This window comes from Coregonus clupeaformis, chromosome 13 (assembly GCF_020615455.1).
Source record: "Coregonus clupeaformis isolate EN_2021a chromosome 13, ASM2061545v1, whole genome shotgun sequence".
Lineage (NCBI taxonomy): Eukaryota > Metazoa > Chordata > Actinopteri > Salmoniformes > Salmonidae > Coregonus > Coregonus clupeaformis.
Window position 1 is genome coordinate 5,348,945 of NC_059204.1, and position 21,882 is coordinate 5,370,826.

Genomic DNA, 21,882 nt, shown 5'->3' on the forward strand with positions numbered 1-21,882 from the left:
GCAGGGGTGCAGCCATGGGTGGGCCTTGGAGGGCATAGGCCCACCCACTGGGGAGCCAGGCCCAGCCAATCAGAATGAGTTTTTCCCCACAAAAGGGCTTTATTACAAACAGAAATACTCCTCAGCAACCCCTCATCAGACGATCCCGCAGGTGAAGAAGTCAGATGTGGAGGTCCTGCGCTGGCATGATTACATGTGGTCTGCGGGTGTGAGGCCGGTTGGATGTACTGCCAAATTCTCTAAAACGATGTTGGAGGCAGCTTATGGTAGAGAAATGAACATTCAATTCTCTGGCAACAGCTCTGGTGGACGTTCCTGCAGTCAGCATGCCAATTGCACGCTCCCTCAAAACATGAGACATCTGTGGCATTGTGTTGTGTGAGAACATTTTAAAGTGGCCTTTTATTGTACCCAGCACAATGTGCACCTGTGTAATGATCATGCTGTTTAATCAGCTTCTTGATATGCCACACCTGTTAGGTGGATGGATTATCTTGGCAAAGGAGAAATGCTGACCAACAGGGATGTAAACAAATTTGTGAACAAAATTTGACAGAAATAAGCTTTTTGTGCATATGGAACATTTCTGGAATCTTTTATTTCAGCTCATGAAACATGGGACCAACACTTTACATGTGTTTATATTTTTGTTTAGTGTATTTTAATGTCTTACTTTGCACTGGAAAAAGTTAGTCGAGCCCTCCTGTTTAGCTACCTTGCTTTGAAGTATAGCCTTTTTATACCTGATTCACTGAATGAGGGAATTATTGTATTACTTTTTGGTTGTAAGCTATTGCTCTAATGTTATAGCATAATACCTCCAAGAGAGCTACTGTGTGGACTTTTGTTCCAGGCCTACTCCAAAACACCAGATTCTACAAATCAACAGGACCTTGTTAAGCTGACTCCGATGTGTTTGAGCAGTGCTGGATCAAAAGTCTGCATACCCAGTGGCCTAGCTCTCCAGATAGAGTTGACCACATGTTTTATACAGTAACAGTGCTGTATATTTGACTAAGGTATTTTTTTCCACAGTGGTATCGAGTATCATTATACTAAGCTGGTATTGGTATCGAAGCCAAAATTCTGAACACTTGATCTAGCTAATGATCAGCCCATTGGGGTAGCCTAAACAAATTAAGATGGGCAACCTTGTGCCTCAGCCATCTATAGCCTAGCCACTATGCTACTACATCCGTTAGGCTACAGGATTAGCTCATTGCTAAAATAGCACACCTGCATGATAATGAGCCATGAAGGCTATAGCCTTTGGTGAAAAAGCCAGCCCTAAAAATCCTACTTTTTGACAACACAGGCTCATTCCTGGAGAGGAATATTAGCAGGTGTGTGGTGCGCGGAGACCCAAAATTGGTATTAAATTGCATTCCAAGAGGCATTAGAAAGGTCTTAAATTCATGGGACCTGTAAGTAAGCCTTGTCCGAGCAAGAACGGCTCATAGGGCAGTTGCGTTTTTTCCTGATTCTGTAGCGTGAAGCAGCTTGATATACAAGTACACCCCCCGGACATTAGTCTATCACAGGGCCTAGTTTTAGTTCATGCTCACCTTTAATTCAAGATTTAAATCTGAACAGCTTCAGAGTTCTCTTTATTTTGCTTGATTATTAAATACTTGATGAAAACAGAACACATTTCACAGAACAGAATGGGGAGACATACATGTCAAATTTAGCACACAGAGCGTGAAATACTGCTTATTTGAACATAGGAAAACTCAGGGGAGCACCTTTTATGCAGAAAGTAACAGACTCCAACCGCTTCCTTCCTTCAAAAGAAACACTTAATAACGGACCCCCCATGCCACCCTCTAGTTGGAGGGGCTCAGGGACTGAAGCTGTCCACCAGGTGTTTAGAGTTCCATGGACCTGCGTTGTTGGACAGGAACTGCTGGTTGACCACTGTCTTGGCATTCTGGTAGGAGTGAGCCTCCACCTGCAACAACAAGGATACACATAATTCACCACTTAACAGATTACATTATATCAATGGCTCACATTCATACCTTCAAAATAAAAAGTCAAATGGTCAGTCAAATAATCCAGCATTACATGATAAATGACACATCCCTGACAATTCAAACTGACAGAGTAGCTTACTCAATTCATTTTACATTTTCAATGATTAGCAATTAACACACACAGACTTTGGCACTGTGGTACGTGGGGAGATCCTGTAGGCAGTGGTATCCTCCCAGTGTTGCAATTTTGCGGAAGTTGCTGTAGAGGGCCCTCTTGCACAGCCTGCTGGAGAAGCCAGAGCCACTCACAAAAGGGGAGCTGAGGGACAGAGAGAAGTCTAACACCATTACCATCCCTGAGGCACCAAAGAAAACTCCCACCACAATGCAGATGTCTAAGTACTGTTCTATATCTAGTAAGTAGTAAAATGTAAATATACCTAGCCAAGGGGATGTATCCAAGAGGTGTTTTTAGTGATATGAAACATTGCAGATAGAAATGTAATGAATAGAGTTGGCACTTCAATCATACATCTACACGAGACATTTATATTCTGAACGTTCTGTAAGATTGCACCCTACTGAAGAGGCCCCAATTCTTTGTCCTTTGCCCTGATATAACCAACGTCCAGGCCCCAGGACCTCCTCTGCTCTGACTTTACCCGTCCACGGTGAAGCCGTTGGTGCTGTCTAGGACCTCGATGCTGGCATCCCCGAGGCACCAGTTGATGCTGAGGTCTGTGCAGTGGACGGTGCTGAGTGGAGGCCCCACCTCCTCACTGCTGAGGAAGAAGATCCTCTTCCTGCTGAATGGCGGGGCCAGCAGCTCCTCCCAGCCCCCCTCGCCCAGGCGCTTGTTGATGGTCTCCGACACCTTCTCAGAGTACTGGCTGGAGTCACCTGAATAATAGAGACCAGCAGATCTCTAAATTTTTCATTTCTGTGGGTTGTTATTTTTTCAATTTCATGATGCTGCCACCACCCCTTGCTTTGTTCTGTTGCAAAATGTTTACCCAGCACCACACTGGTGATGTACAGTGGCTGGACGAAGTGGCTAAGCAGTGCGCCCTGAATCCCAGTAACAGTCCAGCGGCACAGCTTGTCGCTGTCGGACATGCAGCAGACTCGGGCGCCCCACACACTGGGGTGGAGGAAGGCCACAGGAATCAGGGAGCCCTTGGCGTGGCACTGCAGCTTCAGAGAGGAGTAGCTGCTGCTTAGAGACTTCCTGTGGGGAGATAGATAAGAGTATGTACAGGACATAGTTAATAGTGATGGAGGTGGGGGGAATCGATACATTAGAGTATCGAGATATTATTTGATAATATTATATTGATTCTATTACTCAAAGAAACGATCCTCTTAGGTCTTTCTATAAATAATGGAACCAATGTGTGACATTTGGATTAAAAAATCAAAATGGTTTGAAACAAAAATAAAATAATTTTCATGCAGTGTACTTAGAGGAATAAAAGTGGCTTGCGAAAGTATTCACCCCCCTTGGCATTTTTCCTATTTTGTTGCCTTACACCCTGGAATTAAAAGGGATTTTTTGGAGGTTTGTATCATTTGATTTACACAACATGCCTACCACTTTGAAGATGCAAAATATTTTTTATTGTGAAACAAACAAGAAATAAGACAAAAAAACAAACTTGAGTGTGCATAACTTTTCACCCCCCCCCCCCAAAGTCAATACTTTGTAGAGCCACCTTTTGCAGCAATTACAGCTGCAAGTCTCTTGGGGTATGTCTCTATAAGCTTGGCACATCTAGCCACTGGGATTTTTGCCCATTCTTCAAGGCAAAACTGCTCCAGCTCCTTCAAGTTGGATGGGTTCCACTGGTGTACAGCAATCTTTGAGTCATACCACAGATTCTCAATTGGATTGAGGTCTGGGCTTTGACTAGGCCATTCCAAGACATTTAAATGTTTCCCCTTAAACATTTACGTCATTTAGCAGACGCTCTTATCCAGAGCGACTTACAAATTGGTGCATTCACCCTATAGCCAGTGGGATAACCACTTTACATTTTTTTTTTTTTTTGGGGGGTAGAAGGATTACTTTATCCTATCCCAGGTATTCCTTAAAGAGGTGGGGTTTCAAATGTCTCCGGAAGGTGGTGAGTGACTCCGCTGTCCTGGCGTCGTGAGGGAGCTTGTTCCACCATTGGGGTGCCAGAGCAGCGAACAGTTTTGACTGGGGTGTTGCTTTAGCAGTATGCTTAGGGTCATTGTCCTGCTGGAAGGTGAACCTCAGTCCCAGTCTCAAATCTCTGGAATTCTGAAAAAGGTTTCCCTGAAGAATTTCCCTGTAATTAGCGCCATCCATCATTCCTTCAATTCTGACCAGTTTCTCAGTCCCTGCTGATGAAAAACATCCCCACAGCATGATGCTGCCACCACCATGCTTCACTGTGGAATGGTGTTCTCGGGGTGAGGAGAGGTGTTGGGTTTGCGCCAGACATAGCGTTTTCCTTGATGGCCAAAAAGCTCAATTTTAGTTTCATCTGACCAGAGTACCTTCTTCCATATGTTTGGGGAGTCTCCCACATGCCTTTTGGCAAACACCAAACGTGTTTGCTTATTTTTTTCTTTAAGCAATGGCTTTTTTCTGGCCACTCTTCAGTAAAGTCCAGCTCTGTGGAGTGTATGGCTTAAAGTGGTCCTATGGACAGATACTCCAATCTCCGCTGTAGAGCTTTGCAGCTCCTTCAGGGTTATCTTTGGTGTTTTTGTTGCCTCTCTAATTAATGCCCTCCTTGCCTGGTCCGTGAGTTTTGGTGGGTGGCCCTCTCTTGGCAAGTTTGTTGTGGTACCATATTCGTTCAATTTTTTAATAATCGATTTAATGGTGCTCCGTGGGATGTTCAAAGTTTCTGATATTTTTTTATAACCCAACCCTGATCTGTACTTTGTCCCTGACCTGTTTGGAGAGCTCTTTGGTCTTCATGGTGCAGCTTGCTTGGTAGTGCCCCTTGCTTAGTGGTGTTGCAGACTCTGGGGCCTTTCAGAACAGGTGTATATATACTGAGATCATGTGACAGTAAAGGGGGTGAATAAATATGCACGCACCACTTTTCCGTTATTATTTTTTTAAAATTTTTTGCAACAAGTAATTTTTTTCATTTCACTTCACCAATTTGGACTATTTTGTGTATGTCCATTCAATGAAATCCACATAAAAACCCATTTAAATTACAGGTTGTAATGCAACAAAATAGGAAAAACGCCAAGGGGATGAATACTTTTGCAAGGCACTGTATGCAAATTTCTTCATACAACACTAAAACACTATAGGCCTAGGACTATACAGTGCCTTCAGAAAGTATTCACACCCCTTTGATTACTGATTGATTAAATTTAGATTTTGTGTCACTGGCCTACAATCAATATCCCATAATGTCAAAGTGGAAATATGTTTTTAGAAATGTTTACAAATTAATAAAAAATTAAAAGCTGAAATGTCTTAAGTCAATAAGTATTCAACCCCTTTGTTATGGCAAGCCTAAATAAGTTCAGGAGAGACAATTTGCTTAACAAGTCACATCATAAGTTGCATGGACTCACTCTGTGTGCAATAATAGTGTTTCACATGATTTTTGAATGACTACCTCATCTCTGTACCCCACACATACCATTATTTGTAAGATCCCTCCGTCAAGCAGTGAATTTCAAACACAGATTCAACCAGAGACCAGGGAGGCTTTCAATCCCTCACAAAGGTCACCTATATATAAAAAAAAGACATTGGCACCAGGCCAAATATACACTGGAGTTGCTTACAAAGACAACATTGAATGTTCCTGAGTGGCCTAGTTACAGTTTTGACTTAAATCGGCTTGAAAATCGATGGCAAGACTTAAACATGGCTGTCTAACAATGATCAACAACCAACTTGACAGAGCTTGAAGAATTTTAAAAAGAATAATGTTTGAATATTGTACAATCCAGGTGTGCAAAGCTCTAAGAGACTTACCCAGAAAGACTCACAGCTGTAATCGCTGCCAAAGGTGATTGTAACATGTATTGAATCAGGGGTGTGAATACTTATGTAAATTAGATATTTATGTATTTTATTTTCATTAAATTTGCACAAAAAAACATGTTTTCACTGTCATTATGGGGTATTGTGTGTAGGTAGGTGAGACATTTTTTTTAAAAAATACATTTTGAATTCAGGCTGTAACAACAAATTGTGGAATAAGTCAAGGGTATCTGATGACACCTTGCTGTCCCCAGTCCGCCTGGCCTTGCTGCTATTCCAGTTTCAACTGTTCTGCCTGCGGCTACGAAACCCCTACCTGTCCCAGACCTGCTGTTTTCAACTCTTTAATGATCGGCTATGAAAAGCCAACTGAGAGACCTGAGCCCTAGGACCATACGTCGGGACTACCGTCCGTGGTGACTCCTTGCTGTCCCCAGTCCGCCTGGCCTTGCTGCTATTCCAGTTTCAACTGTTCTGCCTGCGGTTATGGAACCCCTACCTGTCCCAGACCTGCTGTTTTCAACTCTTAATGATCGGCTATGAAAAGCCAACTGAGATTTATTCCTGATTATTATTTGACCATGCTTGTCACTTATGAACATTTTTGAACATCTTGGCATGGTTCTGTTATAATCTCCACCCGGCACAGCCAGAAGAGGACTGGCCACCCCTCATAGCCTGGTTCCTCTCTAGGTTTCTTCCTAGGCTTTCGCCTTTCTAGGGAGTTTTTCCTAGCCACCGTGCTTCTACACCTGCATTACTAGCTGTTTGGGGTTTTAGGCTGGGTTTCTGTACAGCACTTCGAGATATTAGCTGATGTAAGAAGGGCTATATAAAATAAAATTGATTGATTGATTGAAGGGGTATGAATACTATCTGAAGGCACTGTACATCCTTTAAGCAAAGACTTCCAGGGACTTTTTCAAGCACTTAATTGTAATTTTCAAGGACCTCAATGTTATACAATTGTATAATTTATATAATTGTACATATAGGGCCTAATATAGACACCCCCCCAAAAAAAAAAGTGTTTAAAAAAGTAGGCCATTACCACTTTTTTTTGCCAATGCACTGATATTCAAATTATTATTACATTCTAAAATATATGAGAATAATGTGGACTTTGTCTGACTAACTAGATTTTTCTGGAGCCTATGTGGCCAACACAGGCACAAGTAATAAAGCCAAGAAGAGCGGTAGCATTAATCTCACCATCGCTGTTTTTATAATGATAAAATGAAAGGGGCCACATCTCTCACAAAATCTGATCAAAAATGAAAAGGGAGCAGAATAACTTGTAAATTGGCTACAATAAGTACAAGGACTTTTCAAGCACCAAATTGAGGAAATGTCTGATTTTCAAGGTAGGCCTATTCCAGTACTTCAATTTCTGAGCTCCTAATTCAAGTAGGCTAATTTAAGCCCCTTGTATTGTTTAAAATTGCAGGTGTAACATGGAAAACAACATGTATTTGTCATTACCAGATCATATTGTGAATACGCTCACTATGCTATGTAATTTGTTGTCATTATATCCAGAATAATTAATAGGAATAGTGTTGGGTGTCCAATCCGAGGCACAAAAACATATGAAAACGAACTCGTTACCTTAATGTTTTCTTGTTAAATCTAACGAGATCCTGCTGTAAATCATGCAGACAACAGATGATCAACATCAATTGGCTAGGGATATTAGATCAACGTGGATCCAGGCACAACTGTCTTCACCGGAGTAACGAATGAGACACCAAAATATTCTGGACATTCCTCGTGAACACCTTTTTTGGGCTGTTGTTGCATCGCATGCACTATCACAACAGCTGTTGTGACAAGCGGTGACTCTTTCGGTTAGAAGCATTCGATTTTGTAATCGCATGTATTATTTTGGATTTGTGTGCCCATGAAAACGGTTTTCACCCTGTAACATAAGGAGACACAAAATGTTAGGTCAGTGGGTAGGCAACCCTGTTCCTGGAGTGCTGTAGGTACTGCAGGATTTTGTTCCAACTAGGCACCACACCTGATCAACTGAGCTAACTGATCAGTTCAGTGATTGCCTAAATCAGGGGTGTCAAACATACGGCCCGCGGGCCGGATCAGGCCCGCAAACAGGTTTAATCCGGACCGCGAGATGATTTCGGAAAAAAAATATATTTTTTTTGGGGTAATGTATAAAAATGCGCTGCAATTTTTCAATAAAAAAAATTGCTGTTCCAATTGCGTCCACTGGATGGCGCAATAGCAATTGTGTTAAGCAAGCAAACTGTTTATACCGGGGCAGAGCAAGTAGGTCAAGCACGTGCAGCCAATGAGCTACTTTGTTTTGCCCGCGATATTGATTACGGCTTCTACTTTTAACATTATGTGCTTTGGCACCCTCATTGCCCCAATATGTCTCTGTCAAAAAAGAGAAAAGTGGACGCAGAGTGCAGAGTGTTCCAAGAAAAATGGTCATCCTATTTCTTCACGGAATTGAATGGGAAAGCTGTATGTTTGGTGTGTTCAGAGCATGTTGCAGTGCTGAAAGAATATAACCTTCGTCGCCACTATGTGAGTCTTCATGCCGACAAATATGACAACTTTCAAGGACAGCGGAGATGAGAGAAGGTGAATGAACTGTTGGCGGGTCTGAAGAAACAGCAGTCTGTGTTTACTCACAGCAGAGACATCAGTGACGCTGCAGTGAAAGCTAGCTACCTCATTGCTAATGAAATCGCAGTGGCTTCAAAACCATTTAGTGAGGGTGAATTTGTAAAAACATGCATGATGAAGGCAGCGGAGATTGTGTGCCCTGAAAGCGGCAGGCTTTTGCAAATATCAGCCTGACAAGAAACACAGTTGCAGACAGGATTTCCGATCTTTCAGTGGATTTGGACAGCCAGTTGAAGCAAAAAGTAAAGTCATTTATTGCGTTTTCGGTTGTAATTGATGAAAGCACGGACATTACAGATGTTGCACAACTGGCCATTTTCATCCGCGGAGTTGATGACACATTGACCGTCACCGAGGAGTTCGTGGAGTTGGTGCCGATGACAGATACAACGACAGCAGCTGATATTTTTACCGCACTCGTCGGCGCGCTGGACAGGGTCGGAGTGGACTGGTCCCGCGCTGTCAGCCTGGCTACAGATGGTGCGCCCTCAATGATCGGGAAAAAAGCAGGCGTTGTGACAAAGTTCAGAGAGAAAGTGCAATCTGCAAATGGAGGACGTGATTTTTTGACTTTTCACTGGATTTTGCACCAGGAGGCTTTGTGTTGCAAGTCATTAAAGATGGATAACGTCATGAAGGTGGTCATCCAAACTGTTAATTTTCATCCGATCCAGAAGCCTGAATCACCGTCAGTTTGACAGCCTTCTCAGAGAGAAAGACCACATCTATGGCCTGCCATACCACACTGAGGTAAGATGGTTAAGCCGAGGTGCTGTGCTGAGGCGTTTCTTTGATTTACGAGAAGAAATTGAACAGTTCATGGAAGAAAAGGGCAAACCAGTGTTAGAATTTCATTCCGCAGAATGGATGCAGGACCTTGCATTTATGGTGGATGTTACAGAGCACCTGAATAACTTGAACAAACAGCTGCAAGGGCGCAACAAAGTTGTCATGCAGTATTATGACAGCATACGTTCTTTCAAGTTGAAGCTGTCATTGTGGGAGACGCAACTTGCCGGTGGTGATGCAGCTCACTTCCCCTGTCTGAAAAATGTGTGCGCGACCCAACATGTGGCAGACATGAAGCGGTTCAAAGATAAAATAACGGGACTGTTACGGGAGTTTGAGCAACGCTTTCAGATTTATGTTTATATGTTTTTATGTTGATGTGCTATTGTTTTTAATTGATTTTATTTTATTTGTATATTTAACCTATTCTTGACTCTGTGGTTCTTGCACTTGTTTGGGGAACAGGATTTCATTATTTTTATCTACATTTCTGCCTGAGAAATGACACCCTGATATAGTTCTGTGATCTGTGATATACTTCTGTGAATCACTGAGGCATTGTGTGTTTGTGTGTTCTTTGTCCTCAGAACTTTCAAATAACTTGAGGTGTTTTATGATTAATAGTGATGTTGTGCTTTTGGACACTGTCCTCAGGCTCCAGCTTTAATGTTTATATGTTTTTATGTTGATGTGCTATTGTTTTTAATTGATTTTATTTTATTTGTATATTTAACCTATTCTTGACCTTGTGGTTCTTGCACTTGTTTGGGGAACAGGATTTCATTATTTTTATCTACATTTCTGCCTGAGAAATGACACCCTGATATAGTTCTGTGATCTGTGAAACAGTTCTGTTAATCACTGAGGCATTGTGTGTTTGTGTGTTCTTTTTCTTTAGAATTTTCAAATAAACTTGACGTGTTTTATGATTAATAGTGATGTTATGCTTGTACTATTTTGGACACACTGTCCTCAGGCTCCAGCTTTATGTTGTATGTTGATCGTATTAAAACAAAGAAAACAATCTGAAGTTGTTGTTTTTAAGTTATATATATACCATGATTTTTCCGGTCCGGCCCACTTGGGAATAGATTTTCCTCCATGTGGCCCCTGAGCTAAAATGAGTTTGACACCCCTGGCCTAAATTCAAAACACCTGGTCTTCCAGGTCTGTTAAACCAAAACAAAATTGCCTGCGGCACTTCAGGACCAGGGTTGCCTACCCGTGTTATGTAGTTACACTGCATTTCTGAGATCTCTATACAAAAAACTGTCTGACAGCTAGATCCAGGATTCTTACAAGGTTCAAGGTCAATGTCTAATTTAACTGATTAATGCTTAATATATGATATAAGGGCGACTTACACTGCCATAAACGCAAGGACAGAAAAGTAATGTTTTATGTCACGATTTTGAACAAATCCTTCAAGACACCAACCATGCATGATAAAGGGTTAAACATAGGTTTAAATCAACTCCTGAATTTTATTGAATATAGCTATGATCCCCATTATATCTTAATGTAATGACATGAAAATAATTGGCAGATTATTATCAATGACTTATCAGCAGCTGTAACAAGTTGTCCAGTGTAGGAAATCCTCACTGGTACCCTAGTTTATAGAAAGACCCACATACAGTACCCATAAATCTATACACACGCACATTGACGTGAACAACACACTTACATGAGGATGCACTGAGCGGCCCCTTTTGGGGTCTGGTTGGTGTAGAGGTGCAGGTAGATCTGGGGCTTGAGCTGGAGCAGGTGGCTGTCGGAGGTGCTCTGGTAGATGGAGCGTTCCTTGTGCTTGGGGTCATGGCTGAAGAACAGCAGCAGCTGCTTGAACAAATACCTGCACATAAAAAAAAGGAACATTAACATTATTTCCTGATATCCAGTAATAATGGCAACGCTGAACACAAAAAGAGAAGATAATGGATATTCAGAGGGATCCTATCAGGGTTGTGTTCATTATGGCACAAGGGAAAACATTTTGCAGCGGAAAAGGAAAATTAGCGTTTCAAGTCCAGGTAATCCCTCCCTGTTTCAATTAGTTTCTTCCATTTGGTGCCTAATGAACACGACCAGGATGTAGCCTACCTTTGGAGAGCCCGTCTGGCGATGACGATGGCATGACAGTCATGCACCATGGTGCCACTGAAGCAAAGCCAGCCGCTGCAGCTCGACTGGCCCGTGCCCAATGCCACCACCTCATAGCGCTCACAGGACTGGCCCCCGGTGTCAATCACCTCTGAGGATACACCAACAATACACCCCATATACACACACTGTCAATGTAAGATTAGGCTGAACAGTGTTTCACACTGAGTGTACGTTCACCCAATGTGAAAAATGCAGTGGGTCATTATATTTTGGGGTGACTTCTTATTTTTGGTCCAGAATGGGATCTATAGTGAGCAGTACAGGAGAACTAACCTCTCTGTAGGACAAAGGCAGCCAGGTGGCTTTTGCAGCTATGGAACTCTGGACACTCCCTCAGGAGGCGCTCAAACTTCTCGCTGCACACCGCTGCCATTCGATGTTTATGCCAGTCTGTGTAACCCACTGGAAACAGAGCTAGAGGAGATGTTCATTAAGATCTTTCCAAAGTGTGCTTAAAGGGATACTTCTGGATTTTGGCAATGAGGCCCTTTATCTAGCTACTTACCTAGAGTCAGATGAACTTGTGGATACCATTTTTATGTATCTGTGTCCAGTATGAAGGAAGTTAGAGATAGTTTCGCGAGCCAATGCTAACTAGCATTAGCGCAATCGCTGGAAGTCTATGGTTATCTGCTAGCATACAGATACCCAGACTTCCAGCCATTAGTGCAACTACCTCTAACGTCCTTCATACTGGACACAGAGACATAAAAATGGTATCCACAAGTTCATCTGACTCTGAGGAAGTAGATAAAGGGCCTCATTGCCAAAATCCCGAAGTATCCCTTTAACTATATGTGTCTTTACAGGCAAAGTAGCCTGTTCCCTCTCAATGTTATTTATCCAGGAAGTCCCATTGAGGTCAGAAGACCTCTTTTACAAGGGACAACTGGTCAGTCGTTAAAAGCATCCACTGGCCCCTCACTCACCTCCAACCCTCTTGCCTCTCTTGGGGCTGCTCTCCAGGTTGTCCAACTGGTCCAGGACCCCTTGCTTGAGGAAGCTGATGTCCCCCTCGGACTGGGGCGGTGTGCCTGGGAGAGAGTACCCGTCACAGTCATCGCTAGAATCCTCCAGGTCTGCTGGCATCAGCCTGTGGCTCTGCAGAGGGAGCCTGGGGGAAGATGACCTCTGGAGGGGCATGCAGTCTTCTGTCAGCAACGGCCCCAGCAGGTCTGGGGTCCTGGAACCACCACCACCATCAATACATAGGGTCTTGTCGAAGCCCAGAGGGTCACCGACATCACAGTCGAAATCTCGCCCCATGGACCCGCCACTGCTGCTGCTCCGGGGGTGCATCCCCATCTCGCCCTCTGAGGGTAAACGCTTCAGCAGAGAGGCCGCCATTCTCGGCAACCGCTTGTTCACAACGTTGTGGTCCACCATTGTATGATGACCTGACTGAAAGGTAATGCAAAAAATACTTAACACATCAGTCAAGTTATTGCAGGAGTTTTCCCTGACCACAGCCCTATTTATGATCAATGCATGATGAATGCGCGTATAACGAAAGTGAGCTAGGTAGGAACTGTAATTAATCGTGATTGAACATTACAGGAACCACAGCAAAATAATGAACTAGTAACTCAGTTAAGTTAGTCAAGCAAGCTAGGTCGAAATGTTTTCTATACTGAATTTGCAAGCCAAACCATTACCTGTCCAAATCCAGCAGGATAAGCTCACTTTCGTTATCCGCACAAGAGTTCCGCAATGACAAGTTGTGACTAGCCCTGTTTGGCTTCCTAATGCATAGCAAGACGTTAATCTTTCAATTCATTAGTGCCATAGCGTTACTTTCACATTAAATGCTATAGCTGTGAACATAAAACTTAAATGGTTACCGTAACCCCGAAATGTCAATTGAAAGTTCCTGATGTTTCTGAAGGTTGACGTTCCCTCGATGGATTTGGACACGAGCAGAAGCTTGTGACGTGTTTGGGGTAAAACAATATTGTTGAGGTTTAGCTACACACATCTACAATCTTGATGGTGAGTCGTCGTTGGAAGGGAAATGTCAAAAATGTTCTACTTCATATTCATCATCTCCAGCACCAACCCATCAACATATGTGAAATTTGCGCGTTTCTATGTTTAATAGAATATATATATATATATATTTTTTTCGTTTTGTTAGTTTGTCTAGAAATGTGGGCTCCTGCATGCGGTGGAGCTGGGCAATTGCTAGATAAATACAGCTTATCAAGTTATTTTTTTTTGTTGCATTTTAGCTAACCTTAACCCTTTTCCTAACATTAACCTAATTCTCATCACCAATTACGTTAATTCTCATAACCTGCTGCTTAAATTCTCATAACTTGCTACGAATTGTCAATTCTGATATAAGATGTATCCAATGCTCATCATTGAGGCTGCCCTGTATGGAGTGACGTCTGTGTCACGTGTTTGAATTTGCAGGCAAGTGGTGTACATCTAAATGAATGCCGACGCAAATGTACAATACATTGATTGGTTCAGTTATTGATTAGGTTGTGAATGTGTCATAAGATTTGTATTCAAGCAGTAGATACATTGTTTGGTTTGAGGTTGCATGTGTTTTTGTGGCCCACTGCCGTACTCACCTGTTCAAACCAAGGTCAAGGCAGGGGTGAAGGTGACATAACATCGTCTGCTCACTAGAGGGCAGCAAAGTAGCTACGTAAATTAGCTGCCTGGTCTGAACTGCAGTGTAGGCTGTTCTGCAAGAGTGCAGGTTTTCATTTCAGCAATCACCCATCAAAAGAGTTAGAAACGATATCAAGAATTCCAAAACAGTGCTGAATGTTGCAGCCTGTACACCAGCATTTTAACACACATTGGCCCCAATTAAAAGCAACCTACATAAACAGGTTCACTGTTATATCCAACTCTAGCTCACAGCTTGCCTTTGTGGCGAACAACCAGGCCTCAAGCTAAATTACTGGAAATTTTTTTTGTCATTCCTTCCTTAAGTTAATTATCAACTTAAAGTAATTCAGTTAAGTAGTCTAATTAAAATGCCATGTTGTAGTGACAATTCTGCATCACCAACAACACAACATTCTGGATTAGATATTCCTAACCCCCCCACACACACACACACACACACACACACACACAGTGGCAGTTAACCCAGCATTGCATTGTTCTACAGCTCTTGTCTGTCTCAGTTGGCTGGTAAACAGCTGCCGGGGCTGGCTTATGGAGGGGGAGGGAGGAGTAGTATAGTATGGATGGTGCGGTCTGGAGGATGTGGTGTTGGGGGTTCCAATTCCTAATAGCTGGAGGCTAAGGGGAAGGGGAGTCTGCTCGGGGGCTGACAGGGGCCTCTGAATGGGCAGCTGTATTCATCACTGTTGTTGGATCCCTCCTCCTGTAACTTTAGTAGGAGAACTCAAGCCAGAGTGGTAAACATGTCTGTCCCTGGATGGCATGTTTATAAAGCAATACACTCTGATGAAATACAACTTGTCAACCTTGGCATCGGTATTCTAGCCTTAAACATCTCTCCTCTTGGCCATTTGTTTAGACATCCGATCAGAGTGGTGAAACAGAGATTCATGACTTGTTCTCCTAAACTGGATTGTGAAAATACGTTCAACACTTATTTACTTTGAACATGTTATGGGTTCCAAATGGATGCTTCCTTCCTGCCAAGAAATGATACTAAATGTTGAACTCCTTCCAATTTCCCTGAAAACATTTCACTACTCTGGTCTTGCTGCTAGCATTATGGGGCCCAGCCTCATTCAAATGAAGGAATTAAATGATGTCCCTATTCAGCCAAGTCAAACTTGCAGCAGGAGGTAGCGTCTGCACTAGTATAACAAATGTACAACCTTTATAATCACAAGAAGAATCAAACAACATTGGTGAGGGCCATTGCAACCTGAACCTAAAAGATCGAGATATGTTACATTAACTTTACCATTCTAAGACAACTTTGTGTGTGCTCGTAGATTTCCAGTTGACCTCTCAATAGAAGGTCGCCACTGGGCTGTAGAGTTGACTGACATCTGGTGAAAAGAGTTGTGGATTTAGAGAGGCCGAAAGAAAAGTAAAATCAACCCATCGATCTATCCTCCTCCGCAAGTACCCTCCCCCTTTCTTTTAGCCCCTGTTGACCTCTGCCCTTTTCTTTCTTCTCATTTCACCCCCACCTGTTCCTGTTCCCTCATCCCTCCTGCTCCGCCTTTCATCTCCCATCTGCCAGAGTAGCTCTAGGAGGAGAGAGAGGAATAGAGGGATATGGGGAGTGAGGGACAGGAGGATAATAATCATTTAGCAGACGCTCTTATCCAGAGCGACTTACAGGAACAATTAGGGTTAAGTGCCTTGCTCAGGGGCACATCGACAGATTTTTCACCTAGTCGGCTCGGGGATTAGAACCAGCACCTTTCGGTTACTGGCACAACGCTCTTAACCACTAAGCTACCTGCCGCCCATAGAGGGAGGGATATGAGGAGCGAGGGACAGGAGGATAGAGGGAGGGATATGAGGAGCGAGGGACAGGAGGATAGAGGGAGGGATATGAGGAGCGAGGGACAGGAGGATAGAGGGAGGGATATGAGGAGCGAGGGACAGGAGGATAGAGGGAGGGATATGAGGAGCGAGGGACAGGAGGATAGAGGGAGGGATATGAGGAGCGAGGGACAGGAGGATAGAGGGAGGGATATGAGGAGCGAGGGACAGGAGGATAGAGGGGAGGGATATGAGGAGCGAGGGACAGGAGGATAGAGGGAGGGATATGAGGAGCCAGGGACAGGAGGATAGAGGGAGGGATATGAGGAGCCAGGGACAGGAGGATAGAGGGAGGGATATGAGGAGCGAGGGACAGGAGGATAGAGGGAGGGATATGAGGAGCCAGGGACAGGAGGATAGAGGGAGGGATATGAGGAGCGAGGGACAGGAGGATAGAGGGAGGGATATGAGGAGCGAGGGACAGGAGGATAGAGGGAGGGATATGAGGAGCCAGGGACAGGAGGATAGAGGGAGGGATATGAGGAGCGAGGGACAGGAGGATAGAGGGAGGGATATGAGGAGCGAGGGACAGGAGGATAGAGGGAGGGATATGAGGAGCCAGGGACAGGAGGATAGAGGGAGGGATATGAGGAGCGAGGGACAGGAGGATAGAGGGAGGGATATGAGGAGCGAGGGACAGGAGGATAGAGGGAGGGATATGAGGAGCGAGGGACAGGAGGATAGAGGGAGGGATATGAGGCGCGAGGGACAGGAGGATAGAGGGAGGGATATGAGGAGCCAGGGACAGGAGGATAGAGGGAGGGATATGAGGAGCGAGGGACAGGAGGATAGAGGGAGGGATATGAGGAGCGAGGGACAGGAGGATAGAGGGAGGGATATGAGGAGTGAGGGACAGGAGGATAGAGGGAGGGATATGAGGACCGAGGTACAGGAGGAGAGGTAGGAGTGAAGACTGGCAGATCTCGCTATAGGTGAGGGGATTGTGAGTCACATTGTAAAATTGATGTTTGTTCCTCAAACTGATAAACCATTTAATATTATGTATTTCAACGCATTTGTTTATGATCAAAAAATGGTATACAGGAAGTGATTTGTCTGTGGAAGTTTAGACTTTTTGGAAACGGATCAAACGATAGTTTAGGATAAAAATATTTAAAGACGGGGAGGGATATCAATGTATTTAGCCATTGTTTTCTTGGACATGGCAGATGCTAAATGAAAAAACTAGATACTTGCACATCCATGTCACACACAAATGACCCTAGTTGACACACGCCTTACAATATCTGACAATAGAGATATTCTTATTGGGATTGTGGTTGGGGCATTCGTCTTTGGGCCAGGCGACAAGAGTTTGTGGCCCGCTAGGGACCTTGTATTACAGTATCATAAGACAAGTACCATGTCTTTACACACACATGAAAAATAGCTATAACATCACATAGACACACACATACTTACCCTACATACACTTATCCCACATGCTTACACATGCACATGAGCAGCATATCAATGAGCACAACCTTCCACACCCAGCCACATGCTCCAGCACAACCCCCACACCTCCTCTTGTCCCGTCCCAGTCAGACTGCAGTCTGGGGGTAAGAGGAGGTAGGAGTGGTGGCCAGAACAGCCTGGCTTTTCCCCTGAGGGTCTGTGGCACTTGGCCTGATTCTCCCCCAACTCTCCCTCTCCCCCTTGAGGGAAATGGTCTCTGGGCGGGGGTATTGTGAACCAGGCAGATGCTGGTCCTTTTAATGGGAGTGATGGGAGGGCTGGGGTAACTCTGTGAATCCTCTTCCCAGGTTCCCATGCCCCGTGGCAGGCTCGTGTCACACCCCTCGAGGGGATACAGATGACACAGCACCAGAGAGGGAGAGAGACCAGGCACACAGTCCATCTGCTCCTTGACACAAAGACCTCTCAGGTATACCTATAGATATGCACAGCATTGGTCTGCAAACAAAGGCAACAGGTATGCTAACTTACTGGTGAACAGAGTGTGATATTGAGATAAGATTCTTTGACCTACTACTATATGATGAAAATGTAGCTATAAAACACAGTATGAGACAGAGAGTAAAATAGAACCATCATTACTGTATGTGAAGACAATAGCACTATGTAATAACCAGAGAAAACAATATAGGAATGGTAATGTACAGTACCAGTCAATAGTTTGGACACACCTACTCATTCAAGGGTTTTTCTTTATTTTTACTATTTTCTACATTGTAGAATAATAGTGAAGACATCAAAACTATGAAATAACACATATGGAATCATGTAGTAACCCAAAAAAAAGTGTTAAACAAATGAAAATATATTTTATATTTGAGATTCTTCAAAGTAGCCACCCTTTGCCTTGATGGACAGCTTTGCACACTCTTGGCATTCTCTCAACCAGCTTCATGAGGTAGTCACCTGGAATGCATTTCAATTAAAATGTGTGCCTTGTTAAAAGTTAATTTATGGAATTTATTTCCTTCTTAATGCATTTGAGCCAATCACTTGTGTTGTGACAAGGTAGGGGTGGTATACAGAAGATAGCCCTATTTGGTAAAAGACCAAGTCCATATTATGGCAAGAACAGCTCAAATAAGCAAAGAGAAACGACAGTCCATCATTACATTAAGACATGAAGGTCAGTCAATCCGGAAAGTTTCAAGAACTTTGAACGTTTCTTCAAGTGCACTCGCAAAAACCATCAAGCGCTATGATGAAAATGGCTCTCATGAGGACCGCCACAGGAATGGAAGACCCAGAGTTACCTCTGCTGCAGAGGACAAGTTCATTAGAGTTACCAGCCTCAGAAATTGCAGCCCAAATAAATGCTTCACAGAGTTCAAGTAACAAACACATCTCAACACCAACTGTTCAGAGGAGACTGCGTGAATCGGGCCTTTATGGCCCAACGGCACTGGAGGGTGGAGCGGGGGAGCAGAGGCGGCCGCCTACCTCGGGGGCGAGGTCCGGCAGGCTGCTTCGACATGGTCGTGGACTGACCCGATGTTCTGCATCGAAGCTGATGTCCAGTGGGTCTGTTCGGGGGTTGACCCCGAGGTCGGGGAGTGGGACGATCCGGACGGTTACGGTGGAATGCCTGAATCATCTCTGGGTCGAGGATGTCCTGGTCGGGAACCCAGGACCGGTCTTCAGGCGCATAACCTTCCCAGTACACTAGATAGTGGACGCAACCTCTCAGGTGTTTGGAATCAAGGATGGCCTGAATGGCGTAGGCAGGTTCCCCGCCGACGTCCAACAGTGGGGGCGTACTGCGGGTTGAGACTGGAGGATGAAGAGGACTGTAGGTGACTGGTTTTAAACAGAGACACATGGAAGGACGAGGAGATTTTATACTGACGGGGTAACTGGAGGCGGTACGTGACAGGGTTGATGCGATGGGTTATCTTGAATAGCAGAGTGAACCTCCCACTGTACCGGTCCCATAATGCAAGAGGAAGGAAGAATGCGTGTAGGGTCTGAGTTACTGGTCGGAAGGTCAAACTGGCGGGAGAGAGCATCAGCTTTTACGTTTTTCTTTCCAGGGATGTAAGTAAGATGAAAATGGAAGCGTGTGAAGAAGAGAGCCCAGCGGGCTTGTCTGGAGTTTAACCTCTTGGCCCCTCTGATATATTCCAGATTACGATGATCGGTTAGGATGAGAAAGGGATGTTGTGCGCCCTCCAACCAGTGGCGCCACTCCTCGAGGGCCAGCTTGATGGCGAGGAGTTCTCTGTTCCCCACATCGTAATTCCTCTCAGCGGCGGATAGCTTCCTGGAGAAGAAGGCACAGGGATGTGATTTTGGAGGTGTTCCCACCTGCTGAGAGAGAGTATGGCTCCTACTCCTACTTCGGAGGCATCCACCTCCAGGATGAAAGGAAGGGTCGGATTAGGTTGGCGAAGGACAGGAGCTGAGGTGAAGAAGCGTTTCAAGTTGTTGAAAACAGTCAGGCCGGTATCAGTCCATTGAAAGGTCCGGGTCTTTTGGCTGGTAAGGGCAGTGAGGGGAGCGGCAGTAGAACTGAAGTTCCGAATGAACCGGCGATAGAAGTTGGAGAACCCAATGAAATGTTGGAGTTCCTTAATGGTGGTGGGTTTGGGCCAGTTACTGATGGCGGTGACTTTGTGCTCATCCATGCTGACCCCTCCAGGTGTCAGTACGAAACCGAGGAAATTTACAGAGGTTACATGGAAGGTGCTCTTTTCAATCTTCACATAAAGGTTATGGTCAAGGAGCCGTTGAATAACATTTTTTACATGCTGTATGTGTTCCTTCAGGGAGTGGGAGTAAATCAGGATGTCATCAATGTAGACGATGAGAAAGCGGTTGATCATATCCTGGAAAACCTCATTCATAAAGGATTGGAAGACGGCGGGGGCGTTAGTAAGGCCGTAGGGCATGACCAGGTATTCGTAGTGCCCTCGTGCGGTGATAAAGGCAGTCTTCCATTCGTTGCCTTATTTGCACTTCGCAGGTCGAGTTTTGTATAGATGTTGGCGCGGCCCACTTGTTCAAGGGTCGCTGGGATCAGAGGAAGAGGGAAACAGTTCTTGACCGTGATGTCATTCAGGGAACGGTAATCAATACATGGATGGAGACCACCATCCTTTTTTCCAACGAAGAAGAAGCTGGATGCAGCCGGGGGAAGAAGAAGGACGAATGAAACAGTTTGAGTGCTTCATCAATGTAGTTCTCCATTGCCTAATTTTCCGGGATAGATAGGCGGTAAACGCGGCCCTTTGGTGGGGACACTCCAGAGAGTAAGTCAATAGCACAGTCCACTGGGCGATGTGGTGGCAGAGTGGATGCCTTGATTTTGCTGAAGACATTGCTGTACTGGGTGTATTCAGATGGTATAGTGGGTGGCACTGCAGAGGCAGAGTCCTCAATGGTGGTGGCTCTGCAGGGTAGTCGGAGACAAATGGTGAAGCAGGTAGAAGACCAGGACAGTAGTTCACCTTGTCGCCACGAGATGGCAGGGTCGTGACGACAAAGCCAGGGGTGTCCGAGGATGAGTGGCTGTTTGAGGGATGGGAGTTCCATGAGTTTAATGGTTTCGGTGTGGAAGACTCCAATCTGGAGGGTGACGCTCTGTGTCAGGTGCATAATGAAGCCCGTGCCCAATGGCTGCCCGTCCAGGGTGTTAGATCAATGTCAAGCTCTTGTACTAGCTGGTGAGCGATAAAATTACCTGCTGCTCCCGAATCTATCAAGCCCTCTACGTACTTAGTAACCCCCTTCACAGTTATCAATACTGGGATGGAGAATTGCTTCTGGGAGATATTTAGAAATAAGGACAAGCCTACCTGCATGGGAGCGGAGGGACCCTTCTCATCTCTCCGTGGGGGGCGAACAGGGCAATGGCTGAGTAGATGAGCTTTCCCTCCACAGTATAGGCAGAGCCCTTCTTGGATCCGCCTTTGACGTTCGATATGCGGGAGAGGAGCATGGCCCAACTGCATGGGCTCTGGAAGACTCGGACGGGATTACGGAATCATGGAAAGAGAAGGTTTCAGGTTCCTGGGTGGCAGAGTTCTTCGACGGTCGGCGGTGAGGTGGTCGATGGAGATGGACATACGAATGTATTGATTTAAATCCTGAAGGTCATCTCTACAGGCCAGCTCCGCCTGAAGTTCCCTGTTGAGCCCTCTTCGGTAGACGGTAAGTAAAGCAGCCTCACTCCATCCACTTCCTGCAGCCATGGTGCGGAACTCGAGGGCATACTCGGCAGCTGAATTGCGTCCTTGTTTAAGTTCTATGACGAGGTCTCCTATAGGACGACCGGAAAGAGAGTGATCGAATACCTCTTTGAAGAGGGTGTGGAAATGGGTCTCAGATCCGAGTTCT

General features: G+C 44.7%; 1 protein-coding gene across 1 annotated transcript; it reads right to left on the minus strand.

Moving 5' to 3' along the window:
* Nucleotides 1-1,590: 1,590 nt before the first annotated feature.
* adad2 (adenosine deaminase domain containing 2) lies at nucleotides 1,591-12,957 on the minus strand. The gene is made up of 8 exons (XM_045224193.1): nucleotides 12,501-12,957; nucleotides 11,845-11,985; nucleotides 11,509-11,659; nucleotides 11,093-11,260; nucleotides 2,990-3,204; nucleotides 2,639-2,876; nucleotides 2,163-2,295; nucleotides 1,591-1,951 (listed from the first exon to the last, which is right to left on the minus strand). Exons 1-8 carry the CDS (start codon nucleotides 12,955-12,957, stop codon nucleotides 1,841-1,843), a joined length of 1,614 nt encoding a protein of 537 aa, XP_045080128.1. The 3' UTR covers nucleotides 1,591-1,840.
* Between the last annotated feature and the right edge of the window lie 8,925 nt (nucleotides 12,958-21,882).